Source organism: Podarcis gaigeae (genome assembly GCF_964106915.1).
Source record: "Podarcis gaigeae genome assembly, chromosome: 18".
NCBI classification, from domain to species: domain Eukaryota; kingdom Metazoa; phylum Chordata; class Lepidosauria; order Squamata; family Lacertidae; genus Podarcis; species Podarcis gaigeae.
Genome location: NC_139696.1, coordinates 10,674,752 through 10,695,894, shown reverse-complemented (window position 1 = coordinate 10,695,894; position 21,143 = coordinate 10,674,752). Strand labels below are relative to the sequence as shown.

The 21,143-nt window shown below is 46.7% G+C and overlaps 2 protein-coding genes and 1 long non-coding RNA gene across 3 annotated transcripts in view; 1 reads left to right on the top strand and 2 right to left on the bottom strand.

The window, feature by feature from the left end:
* The window catches only part of MYO1F (myosin IF), a 56,571-nt gene extending 49,893 nt beyond the window's left edge, over window positions 1-6,678 (top strand). The window contains exons 25-28 of the mRNA XM_083720235.1: window positions 1,589-1,672; window positions 2,431-2,644; window positions 4,502-4,671; window positions 6,155-6,678. Coding sequence (XP_083576361.1) covers window positions 1,589-1,672; window positions 2,431-2,644; window positions 4,502-4,671; window positions 6,155-6,231 — 545 coding nt within the window. The 3' untranslated portion in view covers window positions 6,232-6,678. The remainder of the gene's footprint in view (window positions 1-1,588; window positions 1,673-2,430; window positions 2,645-4,501; window positions 4,672-6,154) is intronic.
* A 1,672-nt stretch (window positions 6,679-8,350) lies between these two features.
* LOC310835909 lies at window positions 8,351-9,510 on the bottom strand. Its single transcript, XR_014559786.1, has 3 exons — window positions 9,220-9,510; window positions 9,106-9,189; window positions 8,351-8,648 (listed from the first exon to the last, which is right to left on the bottom strand). It is a non-coding gene; the product is annotated as an uncharacterized lncRNA (long non-coding RNA).
* Window positions 9,511-10,573: 1,063 nt separating this feature from the next.
* OAZ1 (ornithine decarboxylase antizyme 1) lies at window positions 10,574-19,459 on the bottom strand. Its single transcript, XM_083720771.1, is given in 6 exon segments — window positions 10,574-11,094; window positions 11,230-11,315; window positions 12,157-12,329; window positions 12,519-12,605; window positions 12,607-12,664; window positions 19,203-19,459. Coding segments are annotated over 6 exon segments (660 nt in total). The 5' UTR covers window positions 19,328-19,459; the 3' UTR covers window positions 10,574-10,963.
* Window positions 19,460-21,143: the final 1,684 nt, after the last annotated feature.

The window sequence follows — 21,143 nt, the reverse complement described above, 5'->3', positions numbered from 1 at the left end:
ATTCTTTTTCTACATAACCTTTTTCCTTCAAATCCTTTTTGAATATTTCGTTTACCTGATAATGATGTAGCCAATCATAAACTAAATCTTTGACTTGTTCATATGGCTTCACTTTCCATTTTCCTCCTTCGTTAATTATCAGTTCCCTGTAGGTGGCCCATTTATTTCTCATATTAATCTTCTTCCCACTTATTACCTCTAACGGGGACAGCCAATGTGGAACTTTTGGTTCCAATATGTTTTTGTATCTCTCCCAAACCTCTATTAAAGAACCTCTGAAGATGTGGTTTCCAAATCCTTTATGAACCCTCTTTTTGTCACACCAGAGGTACGCGTGCCACCCAAATCTGTTATCAAATCCTTCAAGATCTAACAATTCATTATTTTCTAACTTTATCCATTCTTTTAACCAACAAAGGCAGGCTGCTTCATAATACAGTCTCATATCTGGCAGGGCAAAGCCTCCTCTTTCTTTTACATCTGTCAATAATTTAAATTTTATTCTAGGCTTCTTCCCCTGCCAGATATACCTTGAGATCACTTTTTGCCATTCTTTAAAAATTCCTATACCCTTTAGTATGGGTATAGTCTGAAATAAAAATAACATCTTTGGGAGCACCGTCATTTTTATCGTGGAAATAAAAGGCCCTTAGAGATGGACGATGGGATTGGAGATGCTCCTTCAGGGCCAATTCCGTTTAGTCCAGCACCAACACTTTGAATGCTGCCCAGAAACGTACTGGGAGCTGGTCTTTCAAGACGGGTGTTATATGTTCTCGGCGGTCACTCCCAGTCACCAGTGTTCTGGGTTGGTTGTCCGTTCCCTGTAACTTCAGTTCTTGCAGTGAGGGAACCACCAGAAGGCTCTTGGAGTTGAACCTTGGTGTCCGGGCTGAACGATGGGGGTGGAGATGGTCCTTCAGGGATAGAGGGCCAAGGCTGTTTAGGACTTTAGAAGTCAGCACCAACACTCTGAATTGTGCCCAGAAATGTACTGGGAGGCAGTGTAGATCTTTCAGGACTGGTATTATATGGTCCCACCAGCCACTCCCAGTCCCCAGTCTGGTAGCCGCATTCTGGATTAGTTTCAGTTTCTGAATCACCTACAAAGGTAGCCCCATGGAGAACGCATTGCAGTAGTCTAAGCAGGAGATAACCAGATCATGGACCACTCTGGTGAGACAGGGAACAAGCAAGGAGGGTCTCATCCAGCACACCAGATGGAGCTGGTAGACAGCTGCCCTGGAGGCAGAATTGACCTGCGCCTCCATGGACATCTGTGAGTCCAAAATGACCCCCAGGCTGCGCACCTGGTCCTTTAGGGACACAATTACCCCATTCAGGACCAGGAAGTCCCCCACACCTGCCCGCCCCTTGTCCCCCCAAAACAGCACTTCTGTCTTGTTGGGATTCAACCTCAATCCGTTGACCACCTCCAGCTCACACAGGACCTTCACTTCCTTCACTGGTTCCGATTTAAATGAGAGGTAGAGCTGGGTACGATCCGCATGACTCACCCCCCCTTTGCAGAATTTTATCCCAATTCCAGTCTAAGGTGAATGTGAAATCTCTTCCTTTCTTCCTCCAGAGCCAACCCGGAAAGGGGCCCTTCAAGGCCGAGGTCGCCACAAGCAAGCAACGCCATCGCGAGCCCCCCCGTCAGCCCCCAGAGGTAAGCCTAGCCAATGATGCTTCTTGGCGGAAGGGAGAAAAATGCACATTCAACATGGGAGTCCAGCTCCCAGCAGCCAGCATGATCAATGGTCCAGGGAGTTCTGCAAAGTGGAGTCCTGGAACATCCAGAAAACCACAGAATTGCCCATTTCTGATCTAAGGGTAGAGGATAAAGTACCATTTTGCTAACCCATTTTGCGGGGTTACCTTGTCTCACATAGACTAGCTGGGAATTTCAAGCTGCATTCTTCCTCCATGAGGTCTAGAAACCTGCCCTCTAATTTTTATTGGCCTGGATGAAAGCTCAGATTCGCTCGTCATGTTTTCTTTAAGCTGTTTTTAATACTGAAGTTTAAATCGCTGTGACCCACCCTGGGGCCTGTTTGTGAAGGGTGGGTAAAAAAAAAGTGGGTTCTTTTTATTATGTAATTTGTACTTTTATATTGTGATTTTTTGACTGCGGGAGGCAGTGGAAGACAGGAGTGCCTGGTCCATGGGGTCACGAAAATTGTGATTTTATGTTGTAACTGCCCTAAGACCTGCAGGTATAGGCTAGTACACAAATTTTAATAACAATAATAATAGGAGCATTACTAATAATTGGAGCATTCATCACAATCTAACTCGCCTGTGGTGAGCTGACAGTTTGCTCCAGGCGACTAGGCAACAAACGGCTCAGGTTGTACGCAGCTGAGCAAAACCAGCACAAAACTCTGCAGTTTATTTGCTAAGGCTTCTGTAACGTCTCCTGTTTAGGGGCGCCCACTCAAGGTACATGCAGGAACGGAGCGCCGCAATTTGCACGCAGCACCAGGTCCCAGGAACAGACCTACAGCGCCCCCAAGAGGCCTGGACAAGTGCCCCCGGCCAGCGCTCTCCCCAGACAGGGCATGACACGGCGGGCAAAGGCGAGGACGCCCTCGGACCACAACATGGAGTTCCTCAACGTTCCAGACCAGGGAATGGCAGGGTATGTGTTGATTTTGAAACCTATCACCTGCCCCAGAGTGTCCTATATGAGGAAAGCTGTTTCCCTCCCCCTTTGCTGGCAATATTATTATTAAAAGGTAAAGGGACCCCTGACCATTAGGTCCAGTCGTGGCCGACTCTGGGGTTGCAGCGCTCATCTCGCTTTATTGGCTGAGGGAGCCGGCGTACAGCTTCTGGGTCATGTGGCCAGCATGACCAAGCCACTTCTGGCGAACCAGAGCAGTGCACGGAAACGCCGTTTACCTTCCCGCCGGAGCGGTACCTATTTATCTACTTGCACTTTGACATGCTTTCGAACTGCTAGGTTGGCAGGAGCAGGGACCGAGCAACGGGAGCTCACCCCGTCATTGTGGGGATTCGAACCGCCAACCTTCTGATTGACAAGTCCTAGGCTCTGTGGTTTAACCCACAGCGCCACCTGTGTCCCTATTATTATTATTATTATTATTATTTGCAAAACGCTTGGAGGTTTTACTTACGATCAAGAAGCAAAAGGTAGATTTTGATAACAAAAACCATAAGGACTAGAATCATGGGGGCGGTTTGAAAATTAAACTGAACTTAGTGGGAACCATAGGAATCAACTCCTAGGGTCTGAGGTCTAAGGTCCCTTGGCCCCTCCATATTATTATATTTATTTTTATTAGTTTTTATTAGTTTTAACAAATCAATACCCAATTACATCAAATTTAATGCAGTTTTTCCACTGACTTTCCACTCTTCGTTGTCCACATTTCGTCTTTCCTCTAATTACTGCTTTATATCAGCCACTGATTTCCAATTCACATTCTGTTCCTTATATTTAATCTTCAGTTCCAGATTTCAAAATTTATTTTCCCCCTCCCTTTCCCCTTCTCCCTCAGCTGTCTATTTATCAATCCCTGCTTGTATAATTACTTATTTCCTTAAAAAGAAAAACAGAAAGAAATCAAATGAGGTTCCTCTGGCCTTTGCCTCTCCACCTTAAATCATTACTTGTATAGACCCAGATGGGCTGGGTAAAAACAATAAAATTATTATTATTTCTATATTATGTTTTTCTTTTCATCTTGCTTGTGTGATTATCTGGATCTGTCTTTTCATCTGTTGTTCCACCTATTACCCCCCCCCCCAAAAAAAATTTTTTTTATTGATTTTCCACATTTATCACAAAATGACATACATAACAAAACACACAACAAAAAACACACTACGATACAATAAAATTAAACACAGAGAAATTTTTTTTCTTCAAATACCTAATTCTCTTAACATTGATAACTGACTTCCTCGAATCCCCTCTAACTGAATTTCATTATACCACCTGTTTAGCAGTTTTCCAAGTTCATATTTCTAATAATATTAACTCATTTCATTTACTAACCTCTTCTCCTTCATTAATATTCTAATCCTTAATATTTACTACCCCATATCCTTATTCTACCCCTAAGCCTATTTGTTACTTCCAAGGATTTTTTATTTATCTTATATTACAATATTTAGCTAAACATTCTTTAAATTTCTTGTTGTTCCTCCTTTTATATCTGCTCCTGCCCTGCCAAATATTTGGGGGTCCGAAAAATGTTGATGGGCATTGCTATCCAAATTGTTTGCAGTGTGCCGCGTCATGTGATCATTTATGTGGGGCAGGGCTTACCTGACCCCCCCCCCAATATTTTATTCAATTGGGCACCCGTCGGAAAAGCAGGATTCTGTGCCCAGTGCCGTATTCTGTTCCCCTGTGTCATCCTGCTGACAGGATGAGCCCTGCAGGTGGAAACATCTCTGGTGCCCTGCAGAATTCGAACCCAGAGCTGCAAGCACCGCCTGCCGACTCACTTCCGCCTCTTTTTAACAGGACGCAGAGAAAGCGGAGCATCAGTCAAAAACCCCCTCCGGCCGTGGGGAGGCCCAAGCCGCAGCCCAAGGCTTCCGGGCCACGATGCCGCGCTCTGTACCAGTACGTTGGGCAGGATGTGGATGAGATCAGCTTCAACGCGGGCGACGTGATAGATATATTGATGGAAGGTAGGTCTGCAATGCGGTCTGTGACTCATGCAAGTAAGGGGTGAGCTGTGGTTTTGCACTGCAGAAATGCACATTTCTCTTGGGGGAGGTATAGGTGGGTCTGAGGTCAGCCATAGGGCAGGCGGGCAGTGGCAAACGTGTGTGGGGCTGCCCCCTTCTTCTGAAGCCGTCTCCCCACCAGACACCCCCTCTCTGCCACTTTCGTACCCTCCAACGTTTCTCTGATGAAAGTAGGGACATCCTATTCCTGCATTATTATTATTATTATTATTATTATTATTATTATTATTATTCCCTGTCCATCTTACTGGGTTGCCCCAGCCACTCTGGGCAGCTTCCAGCACATATAAAAACATAATAAAACATTAAGGTAAAGGGACCGCTGACCATTTGGTCCAGTCATGACCGACTCTGGGGTTGCGGCGCTCATCTTGCTTTATTGGCTGAGGGAGCTGGCGTACAGCTTCCGGGTCATGTGACCAGCATGACTAAGCCGCTTCTGGTGAACCAGAGCAGTGCACGGAAACGCCGTTTACCTTCCCGCCGGAGTGGTACCTATTTATCTACTTGCACTTGACATGCTTTCGAACTGCTAGGTGGGCAGGAGCAGGGACCGAGGAACGGGAGCTCACCCCGTCGCGGGGATTCAAACCACCGACCTTCTGATCAGCAAGTTCTAGGCTCAGTGGTTTAACCCACAGCGCCACCCGTGTCCCTTAATAAAACATTAAACATTAACAAACTTCTGTATCCAGGGCTGCCTTCAGATGTCTTCTAAAGGTTGTATATTTCTCCGATGGAAATCGGGACGACCTAAGGAAAAGCTGGGGATGCGGGTGGCGCTGTGGGTTAAACCACAGAGCCTAGGACTTGCTGATTGCAAGGTCGGCGGTTCGAATCCCCACGGCGAGGTGAGCTCCCGTCGTTCGGTCCCAGCTCCTGCCCACCTAGCAGTTTGAAAGCACCCCTAAGTGCAAGTAGATAAATAGGGACCGCTTTCTAGGGGGAAGGTAAATGGCATTTCCGTGTGCAGCGCTGGTGCTGGCTTGCCAGATGCAGCTTCGTCACGCTGGCCACGTGACCTGGAAGTGTCTTTGGACAGCGCCGGCTCCTGGCCTCTTGAGCGAGATGAGCGCGCAACCCTAGAGTCGGACACGACTGGCCCTGACAGGCAGGGGTACCTTTTTAAGGAAAAGCTGAACATTCTGGGATCAAATCAGAAACCAGGACAGCCTCTGAAAATCCAGGACTGTCCCCGGAAAGTAGGGACCCTTGGAGGGACTGTAGAATGATCCTGTTTTTATCAGAGAAATGTTGGAGTGTATGCACGTAGCTAGGGCAGGGGAGGAGAGCAAAAAAAGGCTAGATTTCAAGAGATGGTTTTAAACAGCAGCTGTTTCAACAAAGCAGGGATGGAGGGCGGCACGTGGGGTTAACAAGCAACACAAACACCTTGTCATATATTATTATTATGTTTTTGCAGACCCCTCCGGATGGTGGAAAGGACGGCTTCATGGGCGAGAAGGCCTCTTCCCCGGGAATTATGTTCAGAAGATCTGAGCAACGCTCCATCCTGTGGCCCAGCGCCCAAGCAGGGCAGTAAACAGGCCAGATCATACGAAACCAGTTCTTGAAACAGAGAGCTTGCGCCATGCGCAAGGAACCCCTGCCACATGCGTTGCAAAGCACATGGAGTCAGGAACGCTGCCTCCTTGACCGCTGTTTCCAAAACTGCAAACGCTTTGGCATGTGGGTTTTTTTCCAGCAAAGGCAACCTTTGCACCCCAGCACTCGTTGTGTTGATATTTTTTGCTGTTCTGGTGCTATCTAAAGGGGTACGGCAAGTAGGGATTTTTAAAGGGGATATGAGTTATCGAGGCATTTTGGCGGAGCATTGCACAACGACCGCCTTGATGTGTTCTCTGCACAATGTTGCAATGCTTTTTTGAGCGGGGGGGGGAGGCAGGGAGGCCCAGGAAGGAATTAAAAACGCCATTTCGAAATGCACATTGTCTTCTTTGTAATGTCTGTTTAGGGTGCAAGCACGCTCATTCGAAGGAGGGGACATGGGCATAGCCAAGGGAGCAGATGCCCCCCCCAAAAGTAAATAAAAATACTTAACTACAAGTAGAAATAATCAGAATATTTGGAACTGAAATCCTCGCCGAGTTCAAAAGGGAGTAATTGAAAAGGAAGTAATTTAAAACAACAGTTGCTGAGACATTTCATTCTAAATCTACTACCAGCCTTTCTCAATCTGTGAGTCCCCAGATGTTGTTGAACTACAACTCCCATCACCCCTAGCTGGCAAGGCCAGAGCTCAGGGATGATGGGAGTTGTAGTCCAACATCATCTGGGGACCCACAGGTCGAGAACTGCTGCGAGCATGGCTGAGGATGGGGATAGGTGTGGGGCCTGCAGCCCCCTAACCTAAATCTGGCTATGCTCATGGGAGGGGAAGCCTTGGCCCATTTTGATTTGCTAAAAATCAAGGGTGTGCCTGTTTGCAGTTTAGCTTCCCCAGTTGTGTAAAGCAGACTGGGCTCATGGCCACGGATCGTTCCAAGGTGGGGGAGAACAGGGAGGGAAATAGGAAGATCCTTTATTTTGAGCCAAGCTCAGTATTATCCGCAACAGCGGTTGCCAAACCTTTGGGGACCAGCACCCCCTGCCAAAAGCATGGTTGAGAATAGCGGTTTGCAAAGCCCGCCCAGGAAGATCACAAGGCAATCAAGATTCAAAACGGTAAACATCCATCGCAATTTATTTAAAATCTAATTGGAACTGTTTAGTTGAATGAATTCAACAGAAAAAATGGGACTTAGAATCGTGGAATCATTCGACCAGTGTCATTCTAACCTAGAGGTTCAGGTTTGCATTGGCCTTTATTTTTATGATGATGATGAACTGGGGTTGGAGCCAGCATCTTTCTCCATCAGACTGAGAGCTTTAGCATAGAATCGTAGAGCTGGGAAGGACCACCAAGGGTCCTCTAGTCCAACCCCCTGCAATGCAGGAATCTCAACTAAAGCATCTATGACAGATGGCCATCTAAAGTCTAAAAACATCTACATTTAATTTAATTTTCGGCTTGGGCAAGATGTGTCCAAAACATCGCCCCCTTTCCCCTTCTGGCTCAGAGATGGGGCACCTCAGGCGTTGGGGACAACTGAGGTCCTGCAGACCTTCCTCTCTGGCCCTGGACACACTCCCGAGCCCTGCCTCACTTTCCTTGAGTGCTTTTACCTTTGACAGAATGTGCCAATGAATTGCGGCAACACCTCTTCCTGGTCTGGGTAGACTCGGTAGACTAACATGGGTAGGCAAACTAAGGCCCAATTGCCTTCAAACGGTCCAGGAATCAGTGTTTTGTTTTTTCATGAGTAGAATGTGCTCTTTTATTCAAAATGCATCTCTGGGTTATTTGTGGGGCCTGCCTGGTGTTTTTATATGAGTAGATCGTGTGCTTTTTATTTAAAATGCATCTCTTGGGTTATTTGTGGGGCATAGGAATTAATCCCCCCCCCCAAAAAAAATATAGTCCGGCCCCCCTACAAGGCCTGAGGGACAGTGGACCAGCCCCCTGCTGAAAAAGTTTGCTGACCCCTACGGTAGAGGATAGTTATCCTGCTGGTCAGATAACCTTTTAATTTTTGGCCCCACTCACCACTGCCAGCAATTCCCTAAAAGGTAGCTCTAAGGTTGAAAAAGTTTCTCCACCTGTTATTTTTTTGCACCTGCCTCAAGGTTTCCAGCAGGTGGGGGGGGACCTATCCTAAGTTTAGTTGTGGTGCCAATAATGCCAAGGTTGCAGGTTTGATCATCTTATGGGACAACTGCAGTGTCCCAACTCTACAATTCTGTTTACTTACTTATGCTACAAAGTCACTTCAATACCTATCTTGTGAGCAGTGTACATACGTGACCCTTAGGTAAAGATCACAGTGGCAAGCATTTTGCCTTGGCGTCCAATTTGTCTGTGTAGACCAGTGTTTTTCAACCACTGTTCCGCGGCACACTAGTGTGCCGCGAGACGTTGCCTGGTGTGCCGTGGGGAAAATTTGAAAGATTTTTTTTTTTAAAGTCAAATTTTCGCCCGCTAGGCGGGTGCCGGACTGTGTCCACCCTATTTTCCATCCATCCTGGGTGGGGATCAGATCGGATGGGATCGGATGAGAGCGGACAGGCGGTCCGCTCTCATCCGATTCCCCATAGAGAGCAGCAGGGCTCTGACAGCTCCCGTGCGGGGACGGAGCTGTCATCCGCCGGCTCAGTGGGGATCAGCAGATCGATCCCCACTGAGCAGAGAACGGCCCGCAACGTTTTTGTTTGCCATTAAAGAAAAAAATATCAAACATTTTCTAATGGTGGTGTGCCTCATGATTTTTTTTCATGAAACAAGTGTGCCTTTGCCCAAAAAAGGTTGAAAAACACTGGTGTAGACAATGCTCAGCTAGGTGGTTCCATGGTTTGCTGCAGTGTATCTGGCAAAAGTAGACTGTCTTGGATTGGATTGATCTTTATTACGGCCATTGGCCCGTTACACACAGGATGGGGGTTTTTTAACAAAGACTGTGCCAAGGGGCTGCATTACAGGGTATAAAACCAGCCGCTACCTAGGATTAAAGGAACGGAGTTGAGAAGCCAGGGGTTGGGACTTCTCATAGCAACCAGCTCAACCGAGGTGAGGAGACATGGTAGAGAAATGAAAATGCAGAGACATGCATATTCCCTACAGCTGCGTGTCTGGACTGCTGCAACAACTCAAACACCAGTCCCAATTTGAGGTTACCAGGCACTAGGGCTGGGCGATATCTTGATAAAACCTGCTTTGAATGGTATAAGTTCGTATAAAACGCTATTGGTTTTATAATTTTTGACCTGGCTATGCAAAAATCAGAATGTGGGGAAACCCATGAAGCCAGCCAATGACTCTACATAGCTCCATCCTTCTCAATCGGTGTGATACATTATCGCGATGTTTAAGGTAAAGGTAAAGGTACCCCTGCCCGTACGGGCCAGTCTTGACAGACTCTAGGGTTGTGCGCTCATCTCACTCTAGAGGCCGGGAGCCAGCGCCATCCGCAGACACTTCCGGGTCACGTGGCCAGCGTGACATCGCTGCTCTGGCGAGCCTGCACCAGCGCAGCACACGGAACGCCATTTACCTTCCCGCTATAAAGCGGTACCTATTTATCTACTTGCACCTAAGGGTGCTTTCAAACTGCTAAGTGGGCAGGAGCTGGGACCGAAAGACGGGAGCTCACCCCGCTGCGGGGATTTGAACCGCCGACCATACGATCAGCAAGTCCTAGGCACTGTGGTTTTACCCACAGCGCCACCCGCGTCCCTATCGCGATGTTTAGCTAGTGGTATATTGTGATGCTGAACACCAGCTACCGCCCAGCCCTACTAGGCACCTGTAAAAAAGGAAACAGCCAAGTCCCTGCTTGCAGGACACAGGAAACTAATATTGAGAGGCCCACTCAGCACCCCAGAATCCCATCTCTCTTGAAGCAATACTGACAATAACACAAATGAGCCACAACCCTGGAAAGGCTCACAATCTGCACCAAATTACATTGAGAAGAGAACCCCCAACAAGGCCAGGTGATGTTGTGGAATATGCAACTGTGTTGCTTGAAAGGACCCTGATTTGAGTGAAAAACTATTCCCTGAAGAAACTGAACCTTCACAGTAGGACCAATGTCATGATCTCCTCAGCAAAGCTAGGGAACACCCACCGCTTTTCTCGATGTTGCTGATCTACAACTGCCATCTGCCTCCACCACACTAGCTAGGAATGAGAGGAGCCGAGAACCCAACTGCTCTCCAAGTCCAGGCTAAAAAAAACCCTTCCTAGCCGAACATACCAACTGTTATTAAACATTAAAACTAGCAATAAAGTAAAATATAAACTTTTATTTAGAATTAAAAGCAAATACTTCAGTATCACAAACACACAATATTAAACTTCCAAGAAATATACTGCTAATTTGGAGTGAGCATTTATTTTTTTTCTTTGCACAATCACAACATGCGGACAAATCCAGGAGAGAGAAAAAAAACAGATGACAAAAAGGTGGAAATTTTCAACATCTTTCCCCCCACACCACCACCACCAGAGCAGCCTGTCACAAATAATTCGTACAAAGGAACAAGTCATCTTTCTTTCTTTCTGGCGCTTGTGCGCTACGCATCATTTAAAGATGTTGACAAAATTTCTACAGATTCATCTTTGACAAAGAGAAAACAAGAGAGAGAAAAGCTCTAACAAGGCAAACACTGCAATCTAGTCTTCTTCGGAAGAGTCTCGTTCGAAGGTGTACGCCATGAAGCAAGCATCGGGTCTCTTGGGGACAAGGGCATGCCCGGGTCTCACAATCTCAAAGCCCAAGAAGCTGAAAGTACGGAGCAGCGAGGCTGCCGGGGAGAGAAGAGATGTAGGGTGAGTTCCCCAGACAAAATTAAACACCCCGTTTGCACCCCATCTCCCACCCATGCCACCGGGGAGGTGACACAGGTTCCTCGCACGCACACCCAGCCACCAACTCTTACCTCTGTCGTCTCTATTCTTGTGGAAGCAAATGAAGACATGGTCCACTTGAAGTTGTTCTTCAGCAAACTCAAGAAGAACTGCAAAACTGGAGGTGGGGGGAAAGAACAGGAAGCAAGTGAAAACCCTGTTTTCCACTTCCCTGCTCAAGAAGTATTTTATGCAACTGCGGTTTTGATTTGGGCAGAGGAAAAGCAGCAGAAGCTCCTTAAGGAGCCAGCAGCTGCCATTTATAGCTTAATAATCTCCTGGGGCTGAACGGAAATTACCCAGAATGGCCTCTGCCCCGCAATGCTAGTGTCAAGAACTGGTTTTAGGAATTAAGATGCACATGTGGAAACTTAGAAGAACCTGGACCGCATTCCCTTCCCATTAAACACAGGCCTCTCTTTTTTGAAGCCCCACACCACTTGTGGAAAAGCCGGAAACATATACGTACTTAATAGGTACAAAAGTAGAATAGCACAGGTTCCCCAGGACCCATTTAAGGAGGAGAAATTCCTCCATTCTCCTGCAAAGGGAAGGGGGGCACCTAGTATATGAACAGCCTCAGCCTATCCCTGTTGCGCCACCAGCACCATCTGATCCCCAGTGGCCAATTGGATGCCTCTGGGAAGCCCATCAGCAGTCTGAAAAACATAAAACTCTCGCCTGCAGCAGCACAGAGTCTGCAAACACAGAGGGTCCACTTAGCCATAGCAGCCAACTGTCAGCAGAGAGACCACTCGACCTGCCTAATCAGTGTGTAAAGCACACCGCACAACCCAACACCAAGAGGTGTATCAAGGACAGACCCCGAGGGCAGTTCTGTAAAAGCCACAGATTCAAGAACGAGACTTGACCGGAGCTATAAATGTGCTGGCGGCCTCCCTCACCCCACTCCAACCATGACAACAACCGAGGCACACCTGAACTCCTTCCGCCCTTACCTGTCCTTGCTCCCTTCAGGCAGAGCGCCATTGGGAATTTCGATGTACAAGTTGTTATTGTTCAACACAGCTTTCCAGCTGATGTGTTTGGCATCCGTAAGCCTGGACTGGACATTCAGGATTCTCGTCCTGTTATTGGATGTTATCTCTTCTGTTACATTCAGCCGATTATCCTAAAGGAAACAGAAAGGTGTTTGGTTTTTTTATCTGCTTATGGCTGTGGGGAAAGCGTTAGGCTGAATCTACTGTGAGTCCCACTCAGAGTAAACCCGCTGAAGTTAAAGGACACATCTCAGCCTAATCTCTAAAACCCTTAAAATATGCAGGGATTAACCCCGCGTGCAGAGTACAGGCATACTTACGGAATAAAATAAGTTAGCTGAAAGATTGTGATCCCTCTGACAATTCCCTCGCCCACCTGGGATCTTCAGGGGTGGGTGAGGGGCATCAGGAGCACCACCGAGGCCCCGGACCCAGGTTACTACAGCAACTGAAGGACACTCTGGAACTGAGAAAAAGAGAGGGGGAAAGTGGTCAGGATTGCACACCTGGGGAGGACATCAGAATTTCTTATGGACTAGTAGCATGAGCTCCAAGTTTGAACAAGCCTCCCAAAAATCAACACCCCCCACAAATTGCTTCCAACTCCAAGAATCACGCAAATGTCACACTTGTGTCTGTTGAATGCTAACACACAAAACAATCTGGATGCACTCCACTGATATTCAAGCCTGCTGTTTTGCTATCTGCTATTCTCTGGGGAGTTGCTTAAGTTTCCAGAGTTAACGGGAGTTAGCAGGCGGGGGCCGGGGAGAGGACTAAAAGGCTCCCATACTAGTTGTTTAACTAGCACTCTATTGCCCCATCAGCCCACAAACATGTTCATTCCCTATTAGCCGTTTGCCGCACTCACATTCTACAGAACTGGAAGCCCTTTCCTTTCCCCTTTACTGGTTGCAAAAAATACAGATAACTTCAATAATCCATAATATGTTTTGCTTCTTTCTACTGGGAACTCAATACTGGGAGCAGCAAGCCTGCAAGCTAAATTGGAGAACTGCCATTTAAAAACAGAAAAATAAAGGGGCATGCATCCACACATTAAGAACGGAACTTGCAGCTGCAAAATACCAACCACTATTTCTGAATTTCTAAGCTGCCATTTAAATGTCCCGCACAGCTGAAGAAAGCTAGCCGCGCAGCATTCACGTACAGTGCTATGTCAACAGCAAGCCAGCTGAATTGAATGGGCTCCGTCTCCTTTTTAACATCAACAGCGGGTGATGATAATCGCAGTCCCACTTAGCCCCTCCCTCTGCACCATCCTTCACCCTGCACGCTCTCACTGGATGCGTCACCTCAGCAGATGAAGCAGATCAAGGTTCCCCTCGGGGAAATTCTCACAACCATCCTGCCAGCAGCCATTTGCAAAACAGTATAAACAAGGGGTGGGGAGGAAGCCCTGTCATCCACCATTTTGAACAGCCAAAAAAGAAACAACCGCCCCACTAATCCCTTGACACGATATGCAGTGCTTTGCTCAAAGGATTGCACAACAATCCGATTTATTTTATTCCCCCTTCAGCCACACAAGCTGGGCTCAAGGTTGCTCAAATGTGGAGGGGGGGGGGGAATGATTGAGTCATCTGAGGCGCAGAAAAATGCTGCTCCGGGTTACAGTGCTTTGTGACTTCTTTTAAGGTCTTCTGACAGGCAGTATCTACTCATTAAGGGCGCCTTTTCCATGTACATTTGCTATTGTAATTTCTGGTTTGATGCCATAGGCCCAACATCCAGCTACTAACTCCGTCGTCTTACAATGCTCTGTGCTGCTTCAGTTTGGATGAGTGGGAGAACGGTTCCAGGCAGGAAACCACAGAGCTTGTTTTATTTTTATTTTTTATTAAATTTGGCAGTTGCTTTATCTTGTTCAGGGCAACCCAAAACTGCATACAACCAAACGGGCAAAGAATAAACGCCACATAGGTACATTAAAATCAAATCTCCTTCCTTAGAGGTTTTTAAGCAGAGGTTGGATGCCCATCTGTCATGAGTGCTTTAGCTGAGATTCCTGCATTGCAGGGGGTTGGGCTAGATGACCCTTGGGGATCCCTTCCAACTCTGCAATATATTAAAAACACCCCACCCACTTCTAAAAGGCCACAGATGGTTAAAGGCCTGGTTACAGAGGACAGTTTTTACCTGGTGCCTAAAGATAAAGGATTGCGCCAAGAGAACTTCTCTGGGGAGAGCATTCCAGAAACAGGGAATCACCACAGAAAAAAAGGTCCATTCTAGTGTTCAAGATCTACCACCCTTTATGTTTTCCATCATGAACTCAGCTCTCTCCTTAAGCAGCCATTATGCCCAGGGTTCAACACCCCTCTATCCTTGCAGTCTGCCAAGGAAGCGGCCCTGTTACGCAGGAAGCCCAAGCTGCTTATCTAAAGACAACTGTTTCTATTCAGTGTAACCAAGACTGCAATCCACTGGTGGGGGACCAATCGCCAGTTCCCCATGGATCACCTAACTAAGGCAGGCTCCTGTGTGCCTGGATCTGAGCAAGCATGGATGTCCTGGGTGCTCGAGTAGGAGAATCACTTGAAACATAGGTTGGCCGTGCCTCACCTGTCTGCGGAACCAAATTATGCACTCTTGCTTTGTACGTTCAACACCCACTCTTGAACCGAGAGGATTCAAAGCAAGAAGAGAGACTATTCCAGACTGGATTCAACCCAGTTCTAGCATCAACTCGCTGCAAAAGCATTTGCCTTTAACTCAAAACCCCCTGCATTGTGTTCTGAGGTCATTTCAACAGCACCACAGGGCACACAAGGCTGGTACTGATTTTCTCACAGCGCCTAGCTATCCCACTCATATTGAGCGCGCCGCCAGGGCTGTTCTGAGAAATAGTGGTCTGATTCAAGCCCCAACCCCGAAGGATAGTTGACAGGAGGAGGGAATTCATTCCTGCACTGCAGTGGGGTGGACTAAATGACCCAAGGCGTCCCTTCTATGACGTCCCTGCTCTACCCAGACCTAGCTGATCAACACCTAGAGCACATCAAGGGACAAACTCAATCTCTGGGAGAAGAGCTGACCCAGGCTGCTCACCCCACCAACATCCCAAGCTGGGGATGACTCAAGTTTACACTACCAAGTGCTACTGCATACTTAACCCAGCCTGGCCAATGATTAAGGACAAGAAAGACGCAGGTTACTCTAAACAGTGTCAGGAAGAACTTGAAGGCAACCATTGCCACAGCATTCAGTTACAGTGGTACCTCCGGTTGCGGGCAGGATCCATTCTGGAGCTCTAGTTGGATCCAGAGGTTTTCGCAACCAGAGGTGCTTGTTCTGCGCATGCGCATGGCGCGGCAGAGCACTTCTGCGCATGCAACGAAACCCGGAAAAATACTTCCGGGTTAGCTGCATGCGTATCCTGAAGGATACATAACCATAGGTGTGCGTAAGTAGAGGTACCACTGTATATGCCTTGTACACTATGCTTCAGAGATCAAAATCCCTGAGAGGGAAAGGAATATGGCCTGTACCTCTTAATTATGTAGGGAACAGGCCACAGTGTAAAGTATTACGTGTAAAAAAAAGCCCAGACCTTGCTTACAGCGGGTCAGAGATCCAATTTCCCACCCCTGGCTTGGTCAAAACAACATGTCTTTCTCAGAGAAACAGATTTATTTTATTTTTTTAAAAAAACATTCTTGGGTCAGCTGCTACTCTTGCACTGAGTTTGAGAAAAGGGAGCTGAGGCATGGATGACTAAAGAGAAGCTTCTTTGCAATGGTCCTGGCAGGGGCTACAACCATCTTTTCTGAGCTCATGAAGAACTGAGCTCATGAAGAATGGCAAGGCAAGTGAGGAAGGGCTATTAGAGGGTTAAAGGGATGCAAGTGTCACCCAAGATGTCTCCAGCATTCTCTTGCACTCGGCACTTCCACCCCCATTTCTCATTCTTGAAGGAACATCCCTTCCTAGGTAACTCCAATAAAGTGTGCACCTGCAGATTTTAGCAAACAAGGCGACGGGTTTGGGGGAAGGGGAAGTGGGTCCTCCGCCTGTTCTGGGAAGGTGCAGTTGGCCAAGGCCAAGGCCCTCCAATGGCACTAAGAAAGGAAGTTCAGGGCAAGCCACACCCAGAGGACAACAGCTAGGAAGCTCCCCACTCTCCCAGAGGCGGACAGTTACATCTCAATAATGCTCAGTTTGAGGTGCTTCTTCTAACATGATCAAAAGTGGAAGAAAAGGCATTATTAAGCCCTACTGGCAAGAGTGAATTAAGTGCTTGCCTTGTGAATTTGTCCCCACCTCAAATATTGTTTAAAGCCCCCACCCCTTTTCTAAAAGGTGGTCCCACTTCTGAATTCAGTGACATGGGAAATCTAGAGGTGGTTTTTACTAAACCTGGTGCCCTCCCACAGGTTTTGAACTTCCATCTCCCATAAGCGCCAGCCAGGACTGCCACTGGTCATTGCAGCCCAAAAGATTTGGAGGGTACTAGGTTGGTGAAATCTGATTTAGATTATGTAGTAAAGACACTTTCTTTTTACACGCACTCTCTATGTATCGAACGGGGCTTCCCTCTACTTGGGAGCCTAGTGTTATACATATCCACTTGGAAGAATTGTTTAAATGTGGTTATTTTAACAAAGCACATCAGTGAGAAAATTTGCACTGCTGAAGATTTGCCTTTGCTGTATGAATACATAGGATATTCTACAAAAAAAGAAAAGTCAGATGGGTATATGTGTGAAAGCTCAAGTTGCTATAGCACGAGATTCTTTAATCTCAGGGTAGTGGGTTTGAGCCCCACATTAGGCAGAAGATTCCTGCTTTGCAGGGGGTTGGACTGGATGACTCTAGTGGTCCCAACTCTACAATTCTGTGTCTTTCATTAATGAAGACTTCCCTAAATAAGGGTAGAACTGCTGCTTTCCCTGTGATTAACAAAGGGGTCGTAAATATTTCTCCACAAGGATTAGGCAGGTGCTCCACTTTTATGTATCCCTGCACATTAACTGTTTTTCACAAAAGGCTCCCAAGGTTTTGATAGGTAAGAGTGGAAGTTAGTGCCCATTTTTCCTTTATGATGTCACTCATTTCCCTGAAACTTATACTGAGTAAGGTGTCTAACTATGTCTTGCGTCTCAAGGGAGGGATGAAGCCTTTCCCCTAATGATAAAAAGAGGGTTTGTTTTTTGTCTGGATCAGGGGAAGGTCTCTCATGTAACCAACGACCTCGTCTGCAACAAATGAGAGCAGAACCTCATTCTTTCCTAGGGAGCAAGTCTTCTGCCTCACTCTGGGGCAGGCAGTGGAGAGGGAAGACCCCATATCCTTCCCCACAATGATCAGATATGGGTTTTGCTTCATCTGTCCCTTCATACTATTTAGGAAGAGACTTCTTCTCTGGGGGGTGAGTACCAAATGAAGGACGAGAGGGAAGTTTCTCACTATAGAATATAAAAGTGCACCTTATTTTCCCTCATCCTCACCCCCAGCACATACATACATATTTAAAATAGTACCTCCTCCTTTGTGGAGTGTTCAGTGCCTGGTGGCCAATTGTCATTTTACACAAAGGCACATGTTTGATAAAATTTTATTTTGTCCCGTGTGATCAAATAAAGCCTCATTCCCTGCAAACATATACAGATAGGAACCTTCCTCTAAGTGTTGGCTGCCACGTAGGTGTACGGGCAGCGGAAAGTGGAAGGACAAACTTGAACTTCCCAAAAGAACAAGGATGAGGCTCACATTCTTCCCCTTCCACCTTTAAAATTGGCCCCTTTCTTCCTAAACGTTGGTGCTATAAGGGTGTGTTGAGTTGTGTGTGAAAGAGCAACAAACAATTTGTTTTGTTTCCTAATTAACAGAAGAGGGTCTCACTCTGTCCTTCCCTGTGGATACAGAATTTTGAGTTCTGTAATGAACGAAGGTAACACTCACTCTCCTCTCTCCCGACACTCAGTATCTGAGTAGTGGTTGTCAATAGTTGGCAGTGTAGAGACACTTCACCACCATGCACAATTCTTTTTTTTTAAGAACCCCTGACTTAAACCTAGCACTTTTTTTCCTCCACCTTAACTCTGAACGTAATTTAGCTATGAGGCGCCTAGGCAAACCGCAAGGCCCTACTGAATAGATAACTTTGAGAGGTGTTAGGGAAAAGATCACCCACACGCTCTGTCTGTATGCACAGAACCTAACCAGGCAGAAGCTGAAACCTAAATATGTCCCTAAATAAACACAAATGCTGCCTTATAGCTAAATTATGTTCAGGGCATTTTATAGATCTTTAGCTTGCTCCTAGTTTTTAAAACTCTTGCTCCCTTACTAAATCACATCGCTTTTAAAACATCTCTTATTCTCTATTTAAAATGGTTTGGCCATCTCTAATTCCCCTCCCATTTTAAAATAATCTCTAGCCCTCTCTGCGTTTTAAACCTTTAGTATCATCCCCCCATTAAACGTATTTTTCTCTGCAGTCCCTTCTCCATCCCTACACCGGATAAAGCCCCCCCCAAATATTTCTTTAAAAATGGGGTGCTGGGGGGCGGCAGAGAAAAAAGGGGGAGGGGAAAACACGGGTTTTCCTTCCTTTTTGAAGTACTTTTACATTTACAGCCCCTTCCTTTTTCAAAAATACTTGAATATCTTCCCCTTTTCTTATCCCCGTATTTTTTTTAAAAAAAAGCTCTAGAGCCCCCTCCTTTTTTCAAAGTAGTTTCATCCCTGGTCGCCTTACATGTTCTACTTTATCTCTATCCTCTCCCTATACACACACACGTATACATACACACAGGTATTTTTATATATGAGGTGCTAGTGGGGGAAATGAGGGTCATGGAGAAAAAGGGAGGGGCGTGGCCAAACCCAACCCCGCCCTTCTCGGGCCCTTCGTGCGGAGGGGCGTGGCTTATAGGGCGTGGCCTGCGCGACAAGGCCGCGGCCCGTCAGGCGAAGCGAGGCGCCTGCTTGGGGGGGGGGGGTTGGGGGTTCCTTTCTCTTTTCCTCCGCCTCCTCACCTCCTCAAAGCGGCGCTGGCGGGCAGGGCGGGCATGTCGGCGGGGACGTGGGTCTTTTTATTTCCTTCCTTCTCGCGGGCGAAGCAGTGACTGTTGAGGATCCGCTGCAGGGAGGATTTCACCATCCGGGCCGCCCCCTGGTCGCCGAACCCCCGGTCGGGTCTTTCCCCCCGCCGCCTCCTCCTCCTCCTCCTCCTCCTTCTCGGCTCCCCCTCGCGGCAGCTGCTTCCCTTCCTTCTTCTCCCTTCGGCTGCACAAAATGGCGGACCGGAACGTTCCGACAGCCGCCTTTATGTAGTGGTGGGCGGAGCCCGGGGGCCTTGCGGCCACGCCCACCTCGCGCGTTTTACGCCTATGGGAGCAAAGGCCGCGTCTACCTTCTAGCATAAGGCGGGCTGCCCCGCCTACACCTCCGCAAATAAGGGCAAGGCCACGCCCACTTCTCCTCCCCCGCTCCCTCCTCCCTGTTCCACCTCTTTTTTCATCTTTACCGTTTTTCCTCTCTGAGGTAAACAATATTTTCTTTCCCCTCCCCCACTCGCCGTGAAGGGCTTTCCTGATTGGCTGAGGAGCCGCGGCGCAGAAAAGGAAGGAGGCGGGTTAAGATGATTGGCAGCTCGCAGAATACTTTCACACAAACGCACATAAAGGAGGGAAGGCGGAGCCATGCTGAAGCGGACTTCTCTAATTGGCCAAGGGAGATGATCTTGGCGATTCGATTGGCTGAGAAGGTGGCATTCTTGAAGTTAGTTGAAAATGAGAGAGTGATGGAGGGGGCAGCGTCTCGGTGAGGTGAGGTGAGGTGCGCATGCGCAGATGTGGAAGCGCGAGGGGGCTCTTATTACTATTCCCTCATAAATAAATGCCTCGTTATTGAATAATATAAAGTTATTCTCATTAGGTAAAACAAATATAAATAAATATTAAATATCCATAAACTCCTTCCTAGAAAATATTTTCCTCAGACGCTCATAAATTGCCTCAGCTGAAATACATAAAATGCATACTTTTGAAATAATCACACATGAACGCTGAGGGACCCACAGGATTTCCATAAAACAAATATTTCTCATGAAGAATAATTTTCCACAGATAATTTCTTAAAATGTGGATTCCCCCCCCCTTTTCTCTTTACCTCATAGAATAGCTCCTCAAGGCACGAACAGAAAATCCTTCGTTTTATCCCCCTTTTATCACATTTTCTGTAACAGATTATATTATATTTCCTGATTAATATCCTACAGCCTTTGAAATGTATCTGTGGGAAAGGGGGAGTTATTGTTTCATTGTTTTGGTTTAATTATTCACTTGTGTTTTAACTTGTATTTTATTATGTGAAGTGCCCTGGGGATCTCTTGATGAAGGCCAGTTGATGATGATGATGATGGTTGTATACAACTTAACAGCAAAATCCTAAACATGTTTAGTCAGAAGTAAGCTCCATTCATTTCAATGGGTTTCCTCTCTGGAAGACTTCACTGGATGCAGCCCCAGTTACCTCGACCATGTATAGAATATTATTATTATTATTATTATTATTATTATAATTATTCAATTCCCTGTGGTTACATTGAGAAACCCATATAGAACACACACAACACCCCCAAACCTTTTTTCAGATTTAAAAATCCCTTGACCCTTAACTGTACATTTATTTAGTTCTAAAAAATATATTTATCAACCATCAAACTAAATATTGCGGGGGCAGGAAACACTCAGGTTGGTGTACGATGAAGACATTTAAAGATTGCAAAATCATAAAATCATAACATACAAAAAAAAGGGAAGGAAAAAAAAAAGAACGGCCAACACTGAATTAAATAAAAGGTGCCTCCATACTGGTGTGGGGTTGTTTTTTTCTTTGTGGCTGTATTCTGCCATCATTGTGCACATCAGTCATAGGAAATAAATATTTCAGTGTGGAGGCACCTAGGCTTTGGA